This window comes from Hippocampus guttulatus, chromosome 3 (assembly GCF_054856545.1).
Source record: "Hippocampus guttulatus isolate MCC_2025c chromosome 3, RoL_Hgut_1.0, whole genome shotgun sequence".
Classification (NCBI taxonomy): domain Eukaryota; kingdom Metazoa; phylum Chordata; class Actinopteri; order Syngnathiformes; family Syngnathidae; genus Hippocampus; species Hippocampus guttulatus.
The window spans coordinates 26,364,974-26,384,914 of record NC_141263.1 but is presented as its reverse complement, the minus strand read 5'-3'; the positions used below and the strand labels follow the sequence as shown (position 1 = coordinate 26,384,914).

The following is a 19,941-nucleotide window of genomic DNA, read 5'->3' as shown; positions in this document are numbered from 1 at the left end:
GCATCCTCGGATGTGATGGTGTCACACCGCTAATTCATCATATATCTGTCTAAGCTTGTGGCGCTCGTATGACGCCCCCCCCCCCCCCCCCGGTGGTCTTTGACGACGAAATGGCACGGAAAGCTAAAGCGTCCTTTATTGGCAATTAACATGGCCTCATGAATAACTCTGGTCGGTGTTTTTACAGTCAGAAATCAAATGCGGCGCGAATCGAGTCCTATCATTATTGATTCTTTGCTGTTTCTCCCCTCCGAGGTTCGCCGTGTAACAATCAATCACCGGAAGCGAGCTCTGTCTCTCACACCCACTGATGGAATATTGACAAATGACGACATTTGAAAAGAATGATGGGTGCCCTGAAATGTTGTAAATCTATGAGGCCACTTGTTAACTGTCCAGCACATCCACTGACTTGAATACTTAGAGTCAAGCATTACTCACTGACTGGGGGGGAGCAGGTGGGGGGGGGGGGGGGGCGTTGGGATTGACAGACAAACAACAACGCTTTTGAAACTTTATCACCCATATCGTGTTCGTCGCAGACAAGTATAAACCGTGAACCGAACCCCAAGTGTGTCTGATCAGCTTGCGTCACTCGTTAACTTCCGTTTGATTTCTTTTAAGCTTCACTGATGGTGTTATTGAGCTTCCAAAGCACCACCACTCCTGAAAGAGTATCTTGTCCAACCATGCCGGAATAATTTCAAATCTATGTTCACATGGTTTATTAAGAAAAATAAATGAGCTGTCACCTCCATTCATTGGGCATTTTCTATACTGCTCATTATGATGAGGGTCACAGGTGAGCTGGCACCCACACTAAACAAAAACATCGACTTAAAAAAAAATTGATCTGGATGCAGATGATTTCATTTTGAGCCCCCATTTGATGAAATGAAATTGGGAGAATTCAATTCATCAATTTTATCAGTGTAGGACACATACAAACAACCTATTCCCACTCACATTCACACCTATGGCCAATTTAAGTCTGAACCAAACATCAGGGGTGTGGGGGGCTATCAGGAATTTTGGGAGATTCCTGAACAGCCACTCAATCCCAGAGCCAGTCAAACAGGAACACGAATCACAGAAGAGGATGTGAGGGAGATATGCGGGTCTTCAGCATGCGGATGCATCACCATCCAGTTGAAAGAATCCAAAGTTAACGATCGTTTCGGGAACGATCATTTTCATCATCCTTCTTTCATGAAAGCTCTCAATAGGCAATAATTGTCCGAATTGGCGATCAAGTCCGAGTGGTACACAGGAATCGTGAGTTGAACCAAAATCGTCAGAGCTGTGAGGGAGACGCATTACACCAATTGGCCGCCATGTTATTCATGTTCAAATGTACCTAGGCGTTCACGTTCTTTATTCAAAACTTTTTTTTGAAACCACCATGGCAGCACTCGGCGGCCTCGTTTCCTATCTGACACTTAGAATTGATGTCAAAGAGTTCAGTATTGGTTTCAGAAAACATTCTTTGCCTGCGTATCTGTCAATCAAACGCCTTTTAATGACGACTGGCTTTGGTCTGGGGCACTCCGTCATAAAGGTCACATTGGTAAATGGCCGCATGGATATTTTCCATTTCCGCAGAAGAACGCCGGAGCTCCATCGAGCTCTCGACTTTTCTTGCCCTGCTTATTCAGTTTGGCCGGAGGAGCGGCTCTCCCGCTTAAAAATGGTGACCCCTGCACTCAAGGGGACCAACCATGTTGCACAATTTGTTTGTACACTTCCCCACTCTCTTTTAATCATACTACAGAAGCGCTCCCTTTATATTTCTATTTAGCATACGGGTGTATTCATCCCTCTTGTCACACATGTTGTGAGAAGTTGTTGGTAGATGAGAGAGAGGATCAAAACTGAAGGTTCCAAGGACGGCGGGACCGTAGATGTCTACGGCCGTGGGGGCAGCGCGCTGCTTATCATCCACCGCCAGAAAACGCCCACGCCGCACGCTCTACCCTGCTACCTGTAATGCAACAAATGTCGAAAGTGGCCCCTCCCATCGACAAGCGTGTGCCTTGCCTGATCAATTCAGTCAGAATCAAATCAAGTTGCCGAAACATCAAAGGATAACCGGCGAATGCATTTGAGCTAACTTTGAAGCGTCATAGTAAATAGTGAGAATAGTTCTTTTTAATACATGTACATAGTTTAGGGGGGAAAATCGTCACATGGTAATCTGAATTTGACTTTTGATAATGCAAAATGTATCTTTTTTTTCCTGGACGGGATCCACACCAACGCTCCACCTCCTTTTCAAATCATCCCAAGTATGTCAAGAAAATGGTTAGAAAAAAAATGTATAACCGTAGGCTTATATAATAACACACAGGCAAAAAAAAAACTATCCGAAGGAATAAGAGCAATACAAATTAACTTCATCGGCAGCGTTCAATTGATTGTGAGCAGCGTTCTCCTGAACCCAAACTACATTTCCTGCTCTAATTTCCCCTCCTCCTCTCGTTATTGTCGATGACTAGGGTGTTAATGATTGCATCTGGCGGTGCCACAAATTAATTCCTGCCTCTCTGGCAAAAAGCTGTTCCCCACCTGATTATGCAAAGCAGGCCTATATTCTCTCTCTTTGAAGTGGAGGAAAAGCTGCTTAGAGATTCCCCCCTCGAGGAACCGCGGCAACATGGGGAACATCAACAAACCCGAGTTCACGCAGAGGTCAGCAAGATGGCTGACCCTTTTGTACCCACGCTTTTCGCCTCAGATCATCTCCGTATCTTTTGCCTTTGCGTTAAGACGTGCCCCGATAAGATCCGGCAGCTGCATTTCAAAGAGGGTCAGCAAAAACGACCAATAAAAATAACCATGGAAACGTACTCAGTGGTGTGCGTTCACCCATTGAAGGGAGATGGAACAGGTGCGGGGGATATTGTAGCCGCCACAGTGTAATGTTTCCTTAGTCGGCTCTGCTTTATCTCCAGGGTCCAAAAATGCAATAAAGTAAATGGCTGGGGCACCATCCACTTAGGTAGGCGACATAACAGGAGGCGGGGAGGGGGGAACACTGCCCAGACAACTCAAATTAACCAAACTTGAAAAAGCTAACCTGGGAAAGCAAGTCGCTAATGCTAATTAGCCTCCTAGTAAACACTGCAACCTCTTTCTGTATTTTTTTTTCACTCAATCCAATTAGTTGCCAGGCAGATTTTATAGTGTGGGGGGGGGGGGGGCTACGCCAGCCATGGTCGGCTGCTCGGATTGGGGATTACAGATAACCGCCACGTTTTCCCAAACTCATTCTCAATTCCTCGGGGCTATCGTGCATGAAATCTGAACGGCGTGACTCAACCACACGCAGGGGGCGCGCATCCATCAACGCGTCGTATTGGTCGCTTATCCAAAGTGGGATCGCTTGGCCTCGTCCACACTACTCCGCGCCACTTTAGTGTTGAGAAGATAAAACGCAGGCGGTTGTACGCCGCATTCAAGAACATTTAAGGTCTGAGCATTTTCAGCCGGCTAAGAGTTGTACTGACCACTCTGGCATGACAGCATTCAGGTAATGAGCTTCTGGGGGATGATAGAACTTGATGACTTGTTGAAGGGTGTATAATTTGATGTAGTGGTACTTAAAAAGTGCTGCTAATTTTGTGTAGGACAGCGCAGGGGAGCTTTAACTTCATGACATGATTACCGCTCTTACATTTTCTGCTAGAATGAGAGGACATGTTGAGAAAAAAAAAACATATTTGCCAAAGTACCGTTTCCACTTTGTTTTGGTAAAAGTGGACCTCAGTTTGCTGCCGGAGGGCTCACACCCTCAAGAATCATCACCTAAATTTAGTTGAATGATCAAATAAAAGCAGCCGTGAACAAAAAGAAACTGCAATTGAGGCTCACCTGTAATTGAGAGTCGAGGGAATACTTGCAACGGCGTCCCGACATGATTGATATCACGTCAAATTTTGACGCATTGCATTGTGGGGGGAATTGGAACTCTGTTAAAGGTCAATGAGTGAACTTGTGAATTACAAGTCGGATGTCAATGTTTTGCTTTTCGGAAAGCAGGCAAAAAAAATTAAAATAATGTAATCAGATAAGGCCCTCTCTGCAAAAGACACATTATTTCCTCTTCCTCAGCCGAGCCAAAAACATCGGCCCCCAGGTTTTACAAGGCTGGGGAACCACTAGGATGCCCAGACGGCGGTCATATGAGGACACGCGGCCACGCTCTGGCCGCGCGGATCGGGTGTTAGGTAGCAGTCCGCGGTGAGCGGGGCTAAATGTGAAGTAGCTCGATAAGGGAAGAGCAATCTCCTCCCAGAGGTCCTCGGGTTCAGCTTCAGGACAGTCTTTGAGCACGGCCTCAACCACGGCAAAGTTCTCCGAGCTGGACATGGTGCATGTCGAATAGACCACGATGCCCCCCGGACGCACCGCTGACAGCGCAGAGCTGCGGGGAGAAGATCGACGGCGCACTTCAAGACAAATATTCTGACAGCAAACTTTTTTTGATAACATTTTTATCCGACGCTTACCAACCGTAGCGTCACGTGCGTCTCGCGGGAGGGCGATACGAGTGACAACAAAGGTTCATTTTCTCTCATTGTGGTTTGTCGCGGTGCGATTGTCACGCATCGGGGCTGAGAGCGGTTTTGGAATATTCTCACTCGTGTGGATGAATATTTAAAAAACCCTCAGTATGATGCAGTGCCGCAAAATTCAACTTCAATAATAAACACATTACGTTAAATTATTACCTCTCTGACGTCTTTCTAATTATTTTGATTAACCTCGTGGCCAGTGATTACAATTGAGTGGCTCGAATGTGATTTCACTCAGTTACTCACCCACCCCCCTCACCCAAAAAAATAAATAAAACCGTCCTCCTTCCTATGGGATTCCCATGCACACAGCAAAATGATTTGTCATTCGGACCGAAACAAGCCAAGTAGTTGGAAAAGTACAACCCTTGTCTGGGAAATCAAACGTTAGAAGACTCGGGAGACGTCCCCAACTTGCCGTAGAAGTTGGACCTGGAGCCGCGGCAGCCTGCCTCTCTCTTTTAACCTCTGTTCCACCTGCTGGCCAGCAGACGAGAACAGCCAGCTCCTGTCATTGGAGCAAGGAGCGTCAACCAGGACCTGTCACACACACGGCGACATATGCAAGTGAGATGTTGTTCATGCTCTGCTGCTAATCCAGCTTTTCCATTGCTGGAAAGGCGATGGAAAAGCCGCGCTCCGCTTCCAGACATGACAACGGATGACACCCCGTACCCAATCGGAACCCACCCAGCGCATTTCTACTGCGCTTGCTTCTTGCTCCCGTCTCCTTTTTTTTTTTTTTTGCTCAGATCTGTATCCTCAGTAAATGCAATCGCATGCAGCATTTTGATGATACAAGACCTCTGCAATCAATATACCTGCGAAATAGAATATGGTCCAATCCAGGAACCAAAAGAATAAATAAAGCAAAGTAGTTTCCGGTGACACTTTTGAGAGAGGTAATCAATTCACAATTTTTATTACTGTGGTTGTACTTTTTGTGGGTTTGAAAGTGGAAATTGTTGTCGAAGAACGTCTCCCGAGTTCAAAACAAAATTAAAATGAAGCTAATTAAGGTCGTGAAAATATCAGAATACAATAATAATAACATGAATGCTCTCTTTGCATGTTAGGTCTGATCCTCCGTGTGCCGTGGAGCAAAAATATGCAGCCGAGTGAAAATTGAATTCTGAATTGACCTTGACAAGACACATGAGCACTATCAAATGAAAAAACAAAAATAGTAAATGCTAAAAGACTACATCTGATCTTAATTATTAGTCTCACTGTACAAATCCTTTTCATTTGTTCGACTGACTTTAACGTTGGTGGCTATTATTTGTCTCAAACAATCTACTGTACTTGTGCAATCACAACGGTAGCGCTTTGCTTACTTTGTCATATATCCCCGCCTCACTTTGCCCAAAGGACCGTCCATCTTGGGCCGAGACAGCCACTCGGCTGCTCACCGAGCGCGGCAGGAAAGACTCCAAGGTTTTAGTCAGCCGGTCGCGTCGATGACGATCGGGTTCATTACAGCATAGGAAGGCTGGGAAGCAATTAGAGGAAAAAAAAAAAAAGATGAATGTGGAAATGTGGTAGGAATTTATTTTATTTATTTTTTCACTTTTTGAATGAGGCTACTTCGATTAATGCCCGTTGCCGCAACATTCTCATTTTCTGAGGCACAGCACAACTGTATATATTGCACGTCATGGAAAATGTAACCCTCACATTTCTGATGTGTTTTTTTTTCCTGAGGTGGGCCTTTCCTTAAGTGAACAAACTGTGCTGCACTAGAGTCGCGCGGCTCCGTTTGAGGATTAATTCTTTAAAAGGCTGCTTAAGTAAAAGCAGAGTCACCTGGGGTAGCGCACTGCATTATAGCAAAAGCTTTGCCCCCGGGAGCAGCGCAAAGATCCAAAACCTTCTCTCCATCTTGGACCTGCAGAGCGAGCACCGGGAGCAAGGAAGCGGCGTTGAGGAGGTAGTACTGCTTCAGCTGGCCGGGCCTGTGAGCCTGCGATGGAAAACGCAGTGGAAAGGGGTGGATGTAACACTGCAGCGGCGAGGAGGGCGGACCCAAGCGAGCTTCTGATTGAGCCTGCTGAATGGGAGCTCGAGAACCGTTGTCAAGTCGGAGATGCGAGTTATCGCTTGGACACTTGGAGAGAGACCCTTTGGATGTTTGGCAGTCAGCATCGAACACAGTGCGCAAAGCACCAGGCAATGTCAGGGCTTCTTTCTGAGGCAGTAGGGTGGAAAAGCCTTTTGACAAGAGGACACGCTTGACGTCTGTTGCGACGGTGAAGCGGTTGAGCAAAATCCCGTACTGCCAAGAGGCAGGGTCGAGCAGCACAGATCTGTCAAACAGAAACCGAAGCAGTAAGCAAAAATTGAGGGCAATAAAAACAGCGCACTAATATCGACAACTATACTAACCTCACAGATGCCCACAAGTCCCCGAGCTGTTCGCTGTACTGATGGTCAAAATGCTCCAAAATGAGCTGGCATGAGGATCGCTCTTTTTTACTTGTTCTGATTACCTGTTGCGAAGAGAATGCCAAGAGTTTCTTATTTAGATGCACTCGACAAGCAGCATTTTACAAGGAAAGCACTCCGGATGTTTGTACAGGGATGAGTCATCCATCCTCTGAACCTGATTTGATTCCCAAACAGGAGGAGACAAATACATAATTTGACATTCTCAAGCACAGTAAATTGTTTATTGGGATTTAATTGCTTTGCCTAAACTGACTGGATAGCGGACAATGCATTATTATGCAAGCGTCTTCTCGTGCTGACATTCTCAAAGTTTGGAACTAGTACCACTAGTGGTCAGCGAGCGCCCTCTAGCGGTATGTAAAAGATTCTCTGTCGAAGTAGTATCTGCATTTAATCTTGATAAGGATATACTGTATTTTAATAAAAAGCCATCTATTTTATAATCCACTTATCCTCACCAGCTGTCTTCGGGCAGTAGAGGGGGTGGGGGGGGAGGGGGGTCACCCTGAACTGCTTGCCAGCCAATCGCAAGGCACACTTAGAGGAGCAACCATTTGTGCTTTCAGTCACACCGAGGGAAAATTTAAGGTTTTCCATTAACTGTGGATACTGTTACAGCGGATTACAGTTACATCATTATGTACTTTTTAGAAATAAAGCCTCTCATGCTTTTTTTAATGAAGACGTTGGTCTCCAACGCCACATTTTAATGTTGATCATGATAAAGGCTGTCAAATAGTTTGTGTAAGATGTTTGAGAACCACAGACCTAAAGAACTTATAAAATGACTTTTGTCAAAAATGTTAGCAACGATAGAAATATTTGTAACAGTTTTGTGTGTGGTAGAGTGCACTCCCAACAAAAACAAATAAAAAACGTGTGCCACGTGTCAAACATGATACGATTAAGTGCCGGGTGGATTGGCAGATCTGCCAATCACCAGCAATCATTTTCTGTCTTATTTGTCTGTGTATGTATTTATTTTGCTTACTCCACTTGGAATATTTCTCAATTTTTAACCGGGCTATTGCTTACGTCAGTTGGTTTTACGTTTACAGTTGTCAAGGTGTAATGCAGTGGCGATATCTGCGGGACAAAGTTTGAAACACAGGATGCAGAAACTGCATGTGTTTTGAAAACCTATTTTGTGATCACGCTTACGCGCTTGAAATTAACAAATGTGTTCTTCTCTGTTGTATATATGGCATGATAAATGAGTAGCGAGTACCAACCGTCGGCTTGTCAAATAATAACAGCGACACGTGTAGAGGGACGATAAGCGTCTCCAGGAACAGACGAGAAGTCAGCGTGATTTGTTTACCTGTGGGCTGGAGGCTTGTTTTGTCTTATTGTGTTTTCGAACAACATCGCGGTCAGCTGACGAACACAGAAGCCTGGGCTTTAGAATCCAACTTCTGTCGTGTAATATCCTCCGTAGGTACGCTGGATAAGGAAACATTTGATTCCTCCATGAAGACCCCAGAAATTCTCAGGGTGGATTTAAACAAGAAAGGTTTATATTAACCATCGGAAATGTCACCGTTTCTTATTCTACTCCAAAGGTTGACTGTCAGTGTGCCCTTTTACAGTAGACAGCGTCACCACGTGGACTAGATAATAAAGTGGCGCAACTCACATTGTCAGAGCAAGTATAACAGTACGGTACAAGTACACGACACACACACACACACACACAAAAAGTACAAGAAAAAGTGGTCCACATTCGGCCGAAAATCCATGACCCTAATGAGGACAGCCAGTCAAGAAAATGGTTGGATGAAATTGTTTGATGAATTACAATTATGCATGAATACAGGACTACGATTCAAAATTTGATTTATCAATACACTATAAATATTCATGTGACGTCTGCCTCATTAATTTGGCCGTTTGTTATATATTTGGTTCATTTAAATGCATTTATTAATTTTATTATTATTTTATCTTATTTTATCAATTGGTTTATTGATGTTTTTGTAAATGAAATCATAAAAAGTCAAATAAACAAGTTGCATATTTACCCATTGTTAATTTATTGTATTAAATTTCCCCAGTGTGGGATATAATAAAGGATATCTTATCTTAAATGCTTGATTGGACTTCAATATATGTAACCCAATTAAAATGAGAATACGTTATTTCATCAAAATTGTTTATTGTTCATATTACACTATTGTTCATATTACACACATATTGTTCATATTGTTCATATTACATTTTGCACTACTGAGCCCAAACCGTGTCGAAATCGGCAAAGATTTCGATGTTATGATGATTTTATTTGAGCCAAAAACAGGAAATTCACGGTTCAAGATGGTGGCTAAAGTTGTATGCGCTCAACCTGCCGTGATATTCACTTGTGGTTTCTCAATGGGTTGTCAACCGCTTCTTGAATAGGGCTTGTTGACACGCATGCGCACATGTAAGAGAACGCCAATAACACCGAAAGTAGATAACTGGCATTTTTGTTCTTATTATTATTATTGGTTGCGTGTATTTTTATACTATTGACAGATTATTAAATAAAGAATTACTGTATTAAACACACGCACACGCTCACAAACCGGAAGTCAACCCAACACAGGGACATTGCGCATGTGCAGTCCTCTCGTGCTTTCGACCTCCACTCGTCACTAGTAAGGGCTAATCTCTCCTGTCACACCGCGTTTTAAATTACTCTTTAAAAAGTACGTGTCGCCTCTGCGCTATGTATTAATTTCAAACAAGCGACATTGTTCAGTTGTGTTCCACTAGCTTGTTTGTTGGCAGCCACACCTTTCCGATTGCACCCTACGCTGACCTTACTCGTGTGTGGCCGCTCTGCACTTATATTCATATCCCGTTGCAAGTTACCTTCGCTGTCCCACGAATGTGCACCTTGAGATGTTTTCAATGGATTTCGTTTGTCTTTGCGCAGATCTTAATCACCTCCGGCTCCAGTGCTTGACCCGACGAGGACGTCCTGTCGTGATGTATGCCTGTGCTAAGTTCGTCTCAACGCCCTCTCTGGTGAGGCTCGACAAAGTGGATGGGAATGACAACGTGTACGCGTGAATGTGGCATTTTTAGGAGCCAATCCATTAGTTTGATGTTGTTAACATTTGTTCTAACAACTTGCTAGGGTCTGTCAATGACCCTTTGCAAAAAAGTTAGCCTGTGTGAACAAGGACGAGGAAGACTGACCAGCTATCAAAACAAATTTGGGCAAACATTTTTGCTCAAGGGGGCGTATTTGATTTTTATAATGGGGAGTCTAAAACGCTTTATGGAAGAAAAAAAATACGTTTACATCACTTCAGACCCGAAAACCCTGATCAGTCATCACTAAAATTCATGTGCACATAACTACTTTAGTCAGACTTGTTGCGCAACTCAGGTTTAATGTATAGACAATTATGAAGGCCTCTATTAGATGAGTCATGATTTTACTTTATCACTGATTTAATAAACCATACCATTCTTTCTCCCCCTTTATGTAGGTCCGTGCAGGATCCCAGGCTCTGTACAGGCCACTGTCAGCAGCTGTAGTGTCAGATGCCAAGAGGGCAGAGGTGAGCAGCAGCCAATATGGAAAGTTTGTTGTGTTCATGTCATGTCTATCAGATGGAACTTGGTGTACAAAATTCAATGTAACAGCATTGGTGTAATTTCCAAGACTGAACCCTGGTAACAACATAACATTGTGTGTGTGTGTGTGTGTGTGTGTGTGTGTGTGTGTGTGTGCGCGCGTGTGCGTGTGCATGCGTGTCTTCGGAAAAGCTAACAGGATAAGAATGGATTTTAGCAAACACAAATGACACTAGTTTTGTATTTTTGAAAGATTACATTTGTCATCATTTCTGCTATGCGTTCGTCTATTATCTTCAAGACCGCCGCACTCCTCCTACCCCGGGGAAACGCCGCTTCCCAGCAGCAGGTGGCACTGCGTGGATTTCAGACCAGCACGGTGAGCCGTGACATCGACACTGCTGCCAAGTTCATTGGAGCTGGAGCTGCCACTGTGGGAGTGGCGGGATCTGGAGCCGGGATTGGGACAGTGTTCGGTAGCCTCATTATTGGCTATGCCAGGTAAACCATCTTCATTTATAGGTTGGTGTGTAAATAAAAACGCGGGATGCTTTTTTTCCCTAATCCTTCATACATGAATGCTGTTTCCTTTTTTCCGCAGAAACCCTTCTCTGAAGCAGCAGCTGTTCTCCTACGCCATCCTGGGCTTTGCTCTTTCCGAAGCCATGGGTCTCTTCTGTCTGATGGTTGCGTTTCTCATTCTGTTTGCCATGTAACCCATTTCAAGCAATCTACAACCAGGGACGTGTCACAATGTTACCAAGAATGAGCAGTCTGCACTTCCATTAATGGTACAAGAACACAATCATGGTGCTTAGTCCTCATTGGCTGTAATAATTGTGAGCAATTGGCAAAGCAACCATTTGTAATGGTGTTTGCTATTACATTGTATATTTAGTCAAATGTTTTTTTTTGTTAAATATCTCATAAAAGAAAACATTGAATCTGTGAACTCAGTGTGGGCATTTTAATTGCTGTGTTGTGAGAAATTTCAAGAACTGAGAATAGATGTCACCCTCAACTAGGAAATCCTGTTTTCTCGTGGCAATAAGAAGGAATAATTTTAACAGTAAAAATTATGGGGGGGGGGGGGGGCGCACGTCCGACACCTGGTCAGCACGTCCGCCTCGCAGTGCAGAGGTCCGCGGCAAGATTCCGGGCTCTGGCCTTCCTGTGTGGAGTTGACATGTTCTCCCTGTGCCTGTGGGTTTTCTCCGGGCACTCCGGTTTCCTTCCACTTTCCAAAAAACATGCATGGTAGGTTAATAAAACACTCTAAATTGTCCCCTAAATGTGTTTGTGAGTGTAAATGGTTGTTGTTTGTCTGTGTGTGCCCTGTGATTGCCTACTGCTGAAGACAGCTGTAATCGGCTTCAGCATGCCCGCAACCGTCGTGAGGATGAGTGGCATGAATGGATGGATGGATTATATTGGGAATGTGTAACTTGCAAATTGCAGCGGTGGCCGGGCAAGTATAAGGGGAAAAAAAATCCAATGGCAAGGTTGATTGTGAAATGTGATTCGTTTAATCTTCGAAATAAATAAAATAAAGTTCGATAGTTAAAGCAGTCCTTTTCAAATAGTGGGGGCGCGTGTGACTCTGGGGAACATGCTTTTTTGCTGCAGAATAGAGTATACAGTACTTGCACATCTACGACAGCAGATGGCAGTGGCGCCGTCATTGTCAGAGACGGCGCAGGGAGTACAGTATTAGCTCTACAGTAGTGGTTCTGAACCTGGGTTCGATCGAACTCCAGAGGTTCGGTGAATTGGTCTCTGGGGTTCGACGGAGCCTCTGCCATGGAGGTTAAGTCATACCTGACTCAAGATGTCAATTAGTTATGACACGCCCGCTTGTCCATCGCTGGCTGCAGATGATCACATGACATTGGTTGTCCAATCAGTGTTGCAGGAAATTAGGTTCGCTCAGTTGTCACTGTGTGACTGTCGTGGTAGTACGTCAAACAATTTTAAAAAAAACTATACATATGCTATGTGATTTTATTGACTTTTTTCTGTTTTTAATAAATGTGGTCTTGAATTTGTTTTAAAAAAAACACTCATTTTATTTTTTGCTCACGTTTATATGCACGTTCACGTTCAGTGAACGTGCATATGAACTGGTTTGGTTCCCGAGGTTAAGAGTCACTGCTCAACAGTGTAGTTTTTAGGGTTTTTTTCAACGAGCAGGCAATACGAAGTGCATTAAATAAACCCTCAAGAGACTAGATGAAACCTAAGGTGGAGAGAGACAAAGATAATGACACAAAAGAAAGTCAAACCTCGGTTTTCGACCATAATCCGTTCCTGAAGGCTGGTCGAAAAGCGATTTGTTCGAAATCCGAAACTGTGTTATTTGATTAGGGGCTAATACACGAAGCAGAAATAACATAAAAACAGTCAGATTTGTGCAAATCACAAGATACACGTCTGCTCACAATGAACGCTACACTACACCGGGACGCGTCACTTTCTCATGTAAGGAAGGCAAGAGGAGTCAAGTGGCGTTTTTGGGTTTGCATAATTTGGGCGAAACCGGTTTTCGGTCGTAATCCGAGGAATTTTGTGGTCTAAAACCAATTTGGTCAAGAACAGAGAAGTTCTAAAATCGAGGTATGACTGACGAAGCATGTGTAGGGTTTGGCTTCACTGTGACTACAATGGGAGACGAGAAAAGACAGGTGTGTTAACTCTGTCTAACTCGGTAATTTTTTTTTCAAGCTAATTGATGCATTTAAAATATTTTCTTTTCAGACAAAAAAAACCCTCAACAATGTCAATAAAGTTATTCTTTGCTGTAAAGTGAACAATACTTATTTATTTTTTCTTTTCTTTAATGCTAATAAGGATACACTAATGCAGACGTGTTCTTATAACAATTTTTATCGATAAATGATAATTGTCGTGGCGACAGAGAGTGGTGGAAGGGGCACGAATTGTTTTCTTCTTGTTTGAGCGGCGTAATAGAAAATAATTGAGAAGCACTGAGGGAAAGAAGGGTTTTAATGTCAGTGTAGTTGTAGATTGGCCTTCACTCCTTCTGAAAAACTCTGTGCAGTTTATGGTAGGTCATGGCAGCAACGCGGGGTGAAATCTGATTATACAGTGTAGCTGCTATCTTCTTAGCTGTGTGCGTTTAATGCGCAGCATGTTTGCATGCATATTTGCACTGAGGATTGAGAGGAAAAATTTCATCGATGCTGCATGTCATACGTAAGCATACTTGACAGTAAAGAAGACCTTGACCTGGATGGGGAAAATATAAATCCGACGTTCAGTAGTGCAAACGGCGAAATGGCGCAAAATCCAGATTCTCTGACTGTTGTGTCACGTCAGTTCGTTCCTTTGTTTTACTCCGTTCCCACTTTTTGTGCATGCCGGCTCCAGACTGTCTCTTCCCGCCCTTGCACCTGGTTCGTCCTGATTGCGCCGGCTACTATATGTATCGAGCTAACTTCCTCGGCAACTTTGTTAGCTGCGCTTTGATGTTACGTCGCTGATTCCAGGTAAGTCGTTTGTTTTAAATCTTCTACTTTTGCCTCGCGTCTTTCGGTATTGTTGCCTTTGTTGCTTGCCTAAACTGCCAATCGAACCCCGGGGGAATTGTCCTTTTGTGTTCGGCTCTTGCATTTGGGGTCTGCTCTTTGCATTGTTCATAATCGAACGAACTCAACAAAATATGGGCATAGTGAGCATCTAAGTAGATACTCGGTTAAATTTCATTGAAAAAAAACCCTTTGAACCGAATGCGTAACGTTTTCATCCTGCTACTTTCGGTGTACATCGCTAATGTAAATATGGAAGTCTTTTGAACATTTGTCTTCAGCTAAAATTATGATCGGTTAAAGAAAAAACATTTCATGATTTCACTCCTCAGCATTTTGGATCGATTTTATTGTGGTGGACAACTGACACGTCTGACAAGGTAAAGGTAACTCTTACTCTGCTTTTTGGTGACTGTGATTTATTTTGGATAGTCGCCTACAAACGCCAAGATTAGGGCCAGAAGAGCTAATTTCTATCTTTAATTTAGACAATCAGTTTTTATCTTTTTGATGCAAAATACGGTGTATTTTTCATCCTGCTACTTTCGGTGTACCTTGCTAATGTCAATATGGAAGTCTTTTGAATATTTGTCTTCGGCTAAGATGATAATCGGTTAAATTTCATTTTTAAAAAACCCTTTGAACCAAATGCGTAACCTTTTCATCCTGCTACCTTCGGTGTACATCGCTAATGTAAACATGGAAGTCTTTTGAACATTTGTCTTCAGCTAAAATGACGATCAGTTAAATTAAAAAAAAAAAACAACCTTTGAACCAAACGCCTAACTTTTTCATCCTGCTACTTTCGGTGTACATGGTTATTTTTCCTCCTTGTGGGACCTTGTCGTGGCAAGGAGGCTTGTGTGTTCCAATGATCCGGAGACTGTTACCGTCCTGAGCTTGCTCCAGGTACGGCCTCGCTTGGCGAGCCGGTCTTCCTGGGAGGTTCCAGACTAACAAGGTCCCGGCGGTGTGTTGCTACGCCGTTAAGATGGCAGCCCCATCACCCGCCTATCCTGCAGAGGGCCAACAACCCACTCAGGAGAAATGTATTGTTACGAAACCGATCAGAAAAAAAAACGGACTGCCCAAACCAGGACTAGACCTAGGAACGACCCCAACGGGCCTCCATGGAGTTGGGCTCGCCATGTCCAAACACGCGCACTTCTCCTCCAGAGAAGGACCATCTCCCCCCCCCCCCCCCGCCCCCACACACCCCATTGGCACCACCTTTGCCGACAACACTACGAACAGTAAAAATTTTATTACAGGAGTAGCCGCCCTACCTTGTGTTTTGATTCAAGGATTCATGATGTAATTCCCAAGCCGTGTCAAGACTACATGGGACCCATTCTGTCTCCTGAATGATTATAAGTGGCTCCCATAACATGAAATTCAACCAAGTTTAATACCCAAGAGACATCTGATCTATCTTCACCAAAAATCTACTTTTAAATTGGTTCTAGATGTGCTCGATTATTCTCACTTAATTCCATTGTTTTTTTTAAAAAGTCCCCTGTAGTCTACCATGTTGCCACAAGAGGGAAGCAACGGCTCACACACGATGGCAAGCTATTCTCCATCCACCGCTCAGTGCTCTCTCGTGTTAGTTGTAGAAAATGATGACGTATCTTACTGGCCAAGACGTGCGGTAAACCAGATGGAGCTCCCTCAAATGTTATGTCTTCGATTTCACGATGCCCACTTTTTCATGGCATCGCCAGGAATTGCACTCGTCTTAGAATACTGATGAAAAGATTTTGCCCCTCACGTAATAAACGAATATGTTCATACTGCTGTTAGTGTCGATCTAAACTCATTGATATTTTTTTTGGAAAGGCCGACTCTTTGAAGATTTCAGTATTTTATGCCGCTGTACCTAACGTCGTTGTAGTAGCGATGGAATGAGACTCGCCGGCCTGACGTAACATTTGGCAAAAACATGTCATTACAAAAACGTCATGTGTTACGATTTGCCGCTGTCTTCGGGTATACGTTGCACACTTATTCTATTCTCGACCAGAGCCAATAAAGCTCAGATTTTGTTGTCATTGTACATGCGCTGATGGTGCTCATGGATGACTCACGCGCACAACTGCAGTTTATGGATTGCCGGCACATCTTTCAATGCGAGGAGATGCCGCTCGGCGTCTCCAAATTTACCCCATGAATTAAATATTTATATCCTCTTGCTTTTAGTAGGCTTTCCCTTCACAAATACCCTCGTAGGAGTTGGATGCTCCATTTGGCTTGTCGGAAGGGAAATTCCTCCGCTCTTCCAGTCACCCCCCTCCGCTCTGTGATGCTGCCATGACGCACCACTATAATAAGCATGGGCAGCGATTCCCTCTGACGTCGCCCTCGCTTCTGTATAAATACAGTGAGCGGCTGACACTGAGAGAAAGACACAACAGCAGGATTACTTGACCAGACGTCGTCGGATTTATTGGCACCACCTTGTAAGTGATTTGATACACTTTTTCGTGTCGCTGTTTTTAATATGAGATACAATTCGACGCTTGTGCAAACGTAGTGGATGACGCCAATAAGACTTGGTCCGTGTGCCTACAGGTCCTCGAGGTGTATTGAGAGCAATGACTTTGAACAAGAGCGACAAATTGCGGAGCATGGACAAGAGGAGAGGTAGCACCCCCTTCCCCGTGAACATGACCCACCTGCACCGGAGAAGCATGCCCGTGGACGACAGGGACCTGCGCGCCACCACCGCCGTCCACGCGAACGGACAAAGCGACGAGCTGTCCAAGCTGCTGCGCTGCACCTCGCACTCCCAGAGCGACCAGCACCGGGGCAGCTGCGCGTCCGACTCGTCCGACTCGGTCATCTCCACTGGCAGTGAGACAGACTCGCAGGTGCACAAGGTGGTTCTCCTCGGGGAGCACGGCGTGGGCAAGTCGAGCCTGGCGCGCGTCTTTGGCGGAGTTGAGGATGCTGGTCACGACTGCGATGAAGCAGGTAAATGATGGCACGCAGAGGATGACTCGCCATCCATTCCACAGCGAGTTTATCGTGCCCTTTGACTTCACCAGAGGTCACTTCATATACTGATACTTCATATCCAGCGTTTAGTCGTACCGCGCTGTTCTTCATTTTTGCTTTAGATTTGTGACATGAGAAAGAGCCCATATCCATTTAAAGGCAAACTGCACTTTCCGATAGATAAGAGTTGTACTGGTTCTCACGCTTGACTTGCAGGGAGTGTGGGTGCAGGTTACACTTAGTGAAAGTGTGAATTAAGGTTTTCTTTTGACGGAACAGGGGGTTGGGGGGGCAGTTAATTTTGTTGTATAGTATCAGAGTTCAAAAAAATAATTCAATGAGCGATCATTTTGTCAATTGGAACATTTGCAGAAAAAGAAAATTGGTTAAAAAAAAGTTCTCCATTTTCCCCCAATATGCCCTGTCTGATTGGCGACTGCCTTTCAGCTGAAATCAACTCCAGCTCCTTGCTCTCCTTTAAACAAGACAAGCGAAAGAGAAAATGGCTGCCTAGAGGCATCTATCAATCGTGCGAATGCGTGATGGCAAATTTGCTCTGATGGATTGGTTTCTTATTTCTGCACGCAATAGTGGACACTTATCGATTTATTGCTATTTCCATCTCCAGCCAGGCACCAGAGATGCACTCAGATGTCACAAATATATCACAGTAGTGGACAACAAACACACCCAGCAAAATGTGTTGTCAAAGGACAGTCCATACACAACCAGCTGTGATCACTCCCACAACATACATTGCAAAATTGGTCTAACACATGATTTCTCCTCTTTTTCAGGAAATACTTATGACAGATGTATTGTGGTGGATGAAGAAGAATCGGCTATTGTGCTCTTTGACATGTGGGAACAGGTGAGGTTCATGAAAAATCTCCCGATCACAAATTCATATCCATCACCAACGTGTAAGGCTAAAAAGTGCAACTTTGTTTTACATTATGAAGGACAACAGCCAGTGGCTCAAGGAGCAGTGCATGAGGATGGGCGACGCCTACATCATCGTGTACTCGGTGACGGACAAATCCAGCTTCGAGAAGGCGTCGGAGCTGCGGATTCAGCTGCGCAGGGCCAGACAGTCTGAAGATATTCCCATCATCCTCGTGGGCAATAAGAGTGACCTGGTGAGGTCCAGAGAAGTCTCAGTCGATGGTAAGTCGCCAACATTAACCCGAGAGCAAAACGAATAAGGTGTCAAAGTCGAGCCCCGGGGGCCAGATCTGGCCCACCGTATCATTTTGTGTGGCCCGTGAGAGCAAATCAAGCATGTCAACCTTTCCACGATGCTTGCTAAAGTCTGAACCAAAATGTAAAATTGTCATGTCATTTATCATTCCATGGACATATTGCTGCAATGTTATTGCATACTTATTACATCAACGGCAACCATTATTTTTGATTTCTGGTTTCAAAACTAGTTATCCACCTATTTGTGGTGCACTGTATCTGTAATATGAGGAGCTGATCAAAATGTATACGGTTTCACAAATTGTCATCACGGCCCGCTCAGGGAATCCGTAACTACAATGTGGCCCACTACAAAAATGAGTTTGACACCCCTTCCCTCTCTCTCGCTGTACAGTATATATAATTTTTGTATTTTTTTTCCAGTCCCTGTGAATCCTTTGAGGCTTATGATCAAATCTCACTGCACAATTGCATTGTGAGGTTTAGACAGATGGTTCCATTTAAAGCCATGGCCATGTTTACACTTATAAGAAAAGTTACAAAACCACCGCCGCTAATAGAAACTTGTCTCCTTCTTGTCATGGGACTCAATGTTTATCTTCTCAAGGAAGTCATGTTTTCCCCTCCGTTCTTATTCCAGAGGGAAGCGCTTGCGCGGTGGTGTTTGACTGCAAGTTCATCGAGACGTCGGCCTCCCTCCACCACAACGTGCAGGACCTCTTCGAGGGCATCGTCCGGCAAATCCGCCTGAGGAAGGACAGCAAAGAGGAGAACGCTCGACGCATGGCCAGCTGCAGGCGCAGGGAGAGCATCAGCAAAAAAGCCAAAAGATTTCTGGGCCGCATCGTTGCCCGCAAGAACAAGAAGATGGCTTTCAGGCAGAAGTCCAAATCCTGCCACGACCTCACGGTTCTCTGAGAAACAAATTGGACACATGGACTTTTCTTTGGCCTCTGAAGACCCAACGCTGTGTGTTTTTTATTTGAACACTAACTCAAACGGACTAATTGAGCTGTACAGAAATATATTTTACATGTTTTTTTTTCCCAGACACCAAAAGCTAAGTCTTGATTAAAAGAAGACTTGTCATATCATGTCAATGGTGTTCACGTGCATGAGGCTTTGCATATCCATTTCATTTTGCCCGCCTTAAAAATGTCATAATCTGATCAGCATGGGTTGAGAAACCTACTCGGGCCTTTCTTTTCCATAATGGATTGCGAAGATGGCCGTTCCAATTTTGCTGGAAGGCAGGCACTCGTGTGGAAATTGTACCGCGAAGGATGCTGAATGCAACATGCGTACATCTCATTATGCTCAAAAATTATATTTTGGATTTTTCATCAAGCGTCACACGTAGTCTGGAGTGGAATTGACTTGAAGGTCGCTACGCAGGTTCGTGCCTCGGACAAGTTCAACGAAGCTGCAGCACAAAGAGAAAATAACGACAGTCCGACTTTAACACAGAGTTCCGTTTTTGAAGCAATATGTTATTTGTCTTGTAGACATTCAGGTTTTCTTTTTCGATATTGACTTTTGTTTTTCAATAAATTTAAAATGAACATATTAAACTCTTGTCTGTTTGTTTTTCCAGCAACACAAGAAAT

The 19,941-nt window shown here is 44.1% G+C and overlaps 3 protein-coding genes across 5 annotated transcripts; 2 read left to right on the top strand and 1 right to left on the bottom strand.

Moving 5' to 3' along the window:
* Nucleotides 1-708: 708 nt before the first annotated feature.
* Nucleotides 709-8,587, bottom strand: nsun3 (NOP2/Sun RNA methyltransferase 3). The gene is made up of 6 exons (XM_086107750.1): nucleotides 8,344-8,587; nucleotides 6,960-7,063; nucleotides 6,381-6,880; nucleotides 5,912-6,066; nucleotides 4,993-5,114; nucleotides 709-4,423 (listed from the first exon to the last, which is right to left on the bottom strand). The coding sequence occupies exons 1-6, from the start codon at nucleotides 8,479-8,481 to the stop codon at nucleotides 4,093-4,095; spliced, it is 1,350 nt and encodes a 449-aa protein (XP_085963876.1). The 5' UTR covers nucleotides 8,482-8,587; the 3' UTR covers nucleotides 709-4,092.
* A 1,000-nt stretch (nucleotides 8,588-9,587) lies between these two features.
* LOC147208010 (ATP synthase F(0) complex subunit C3, mitochondrial-like) lies at nucleotides 9,588-11,541 on the top strand. 3 transcript variants are annotated; one of them, XM_086107746.1, is made up of 5 exons: nucleotides 9,588-9,658; nucleotides 9,940-10,031; nucleotides 10,502-10,573; nucleotides 10,891-11,090; nucleotides 11,191-11,541. In XM_086107746.1, exons 2-5 carry the CDS (start codon nucleotides 9,993-9,995, stop codon nucleotides 11,303-11,305), a joined length of 426 nt encoding a protein of 141 aa, XP_085963872.1. In that variant the 5' UTR covers nucleotides 9,588-9,658; nucleotides 9,940-9,992; the 3' UTR covers nucleotides 11,306-11,541. The 3 variants fall into 3 exon arrangements, with proteins under 3 accessions (XP_085963872.1, XP_085963873.1, XP_085963874.1); XM_086107747.1 differs by having other exon boundaries at nucleotides 9,638-9,709; XM_086107748.1 differs by lacking the exon at nucleotides 9,588-9,658 and adding an exon at nucleotides 9,696-9,829.
* A 4,957-nt stretch (nucleotides 11,542-16,498) lies between these two features.
* On the top strand, nucleotides 16,499-19,905 carry rrad (Ras-related associated with diabetes). Its single transcript, XM_086108166.1, has 5 exons — nucleotides 16,499-16,593; nucleotides 16,706-17,107; nucleotides 17,929-18,002; nucleotides 18,094-18,298; nucleotides 18,975-19,905. Exons 2-5 carry the CDS (start codon nucleotides 16,729-16,731, stop codon nucleotides 19,250-19,252), a joined length of 936 nt encoding a protein of 311 aa, XP_085964292.1. The 5' UTR covers nucleotides 16,499-16,593; nucleotides 16,706-16,728; the 3' UTR covers nucleotides 19,253-19,905.
* The last annotated feature ends 36 nt before the right edge of the window (nucleotides 19,906-19,941 follow it).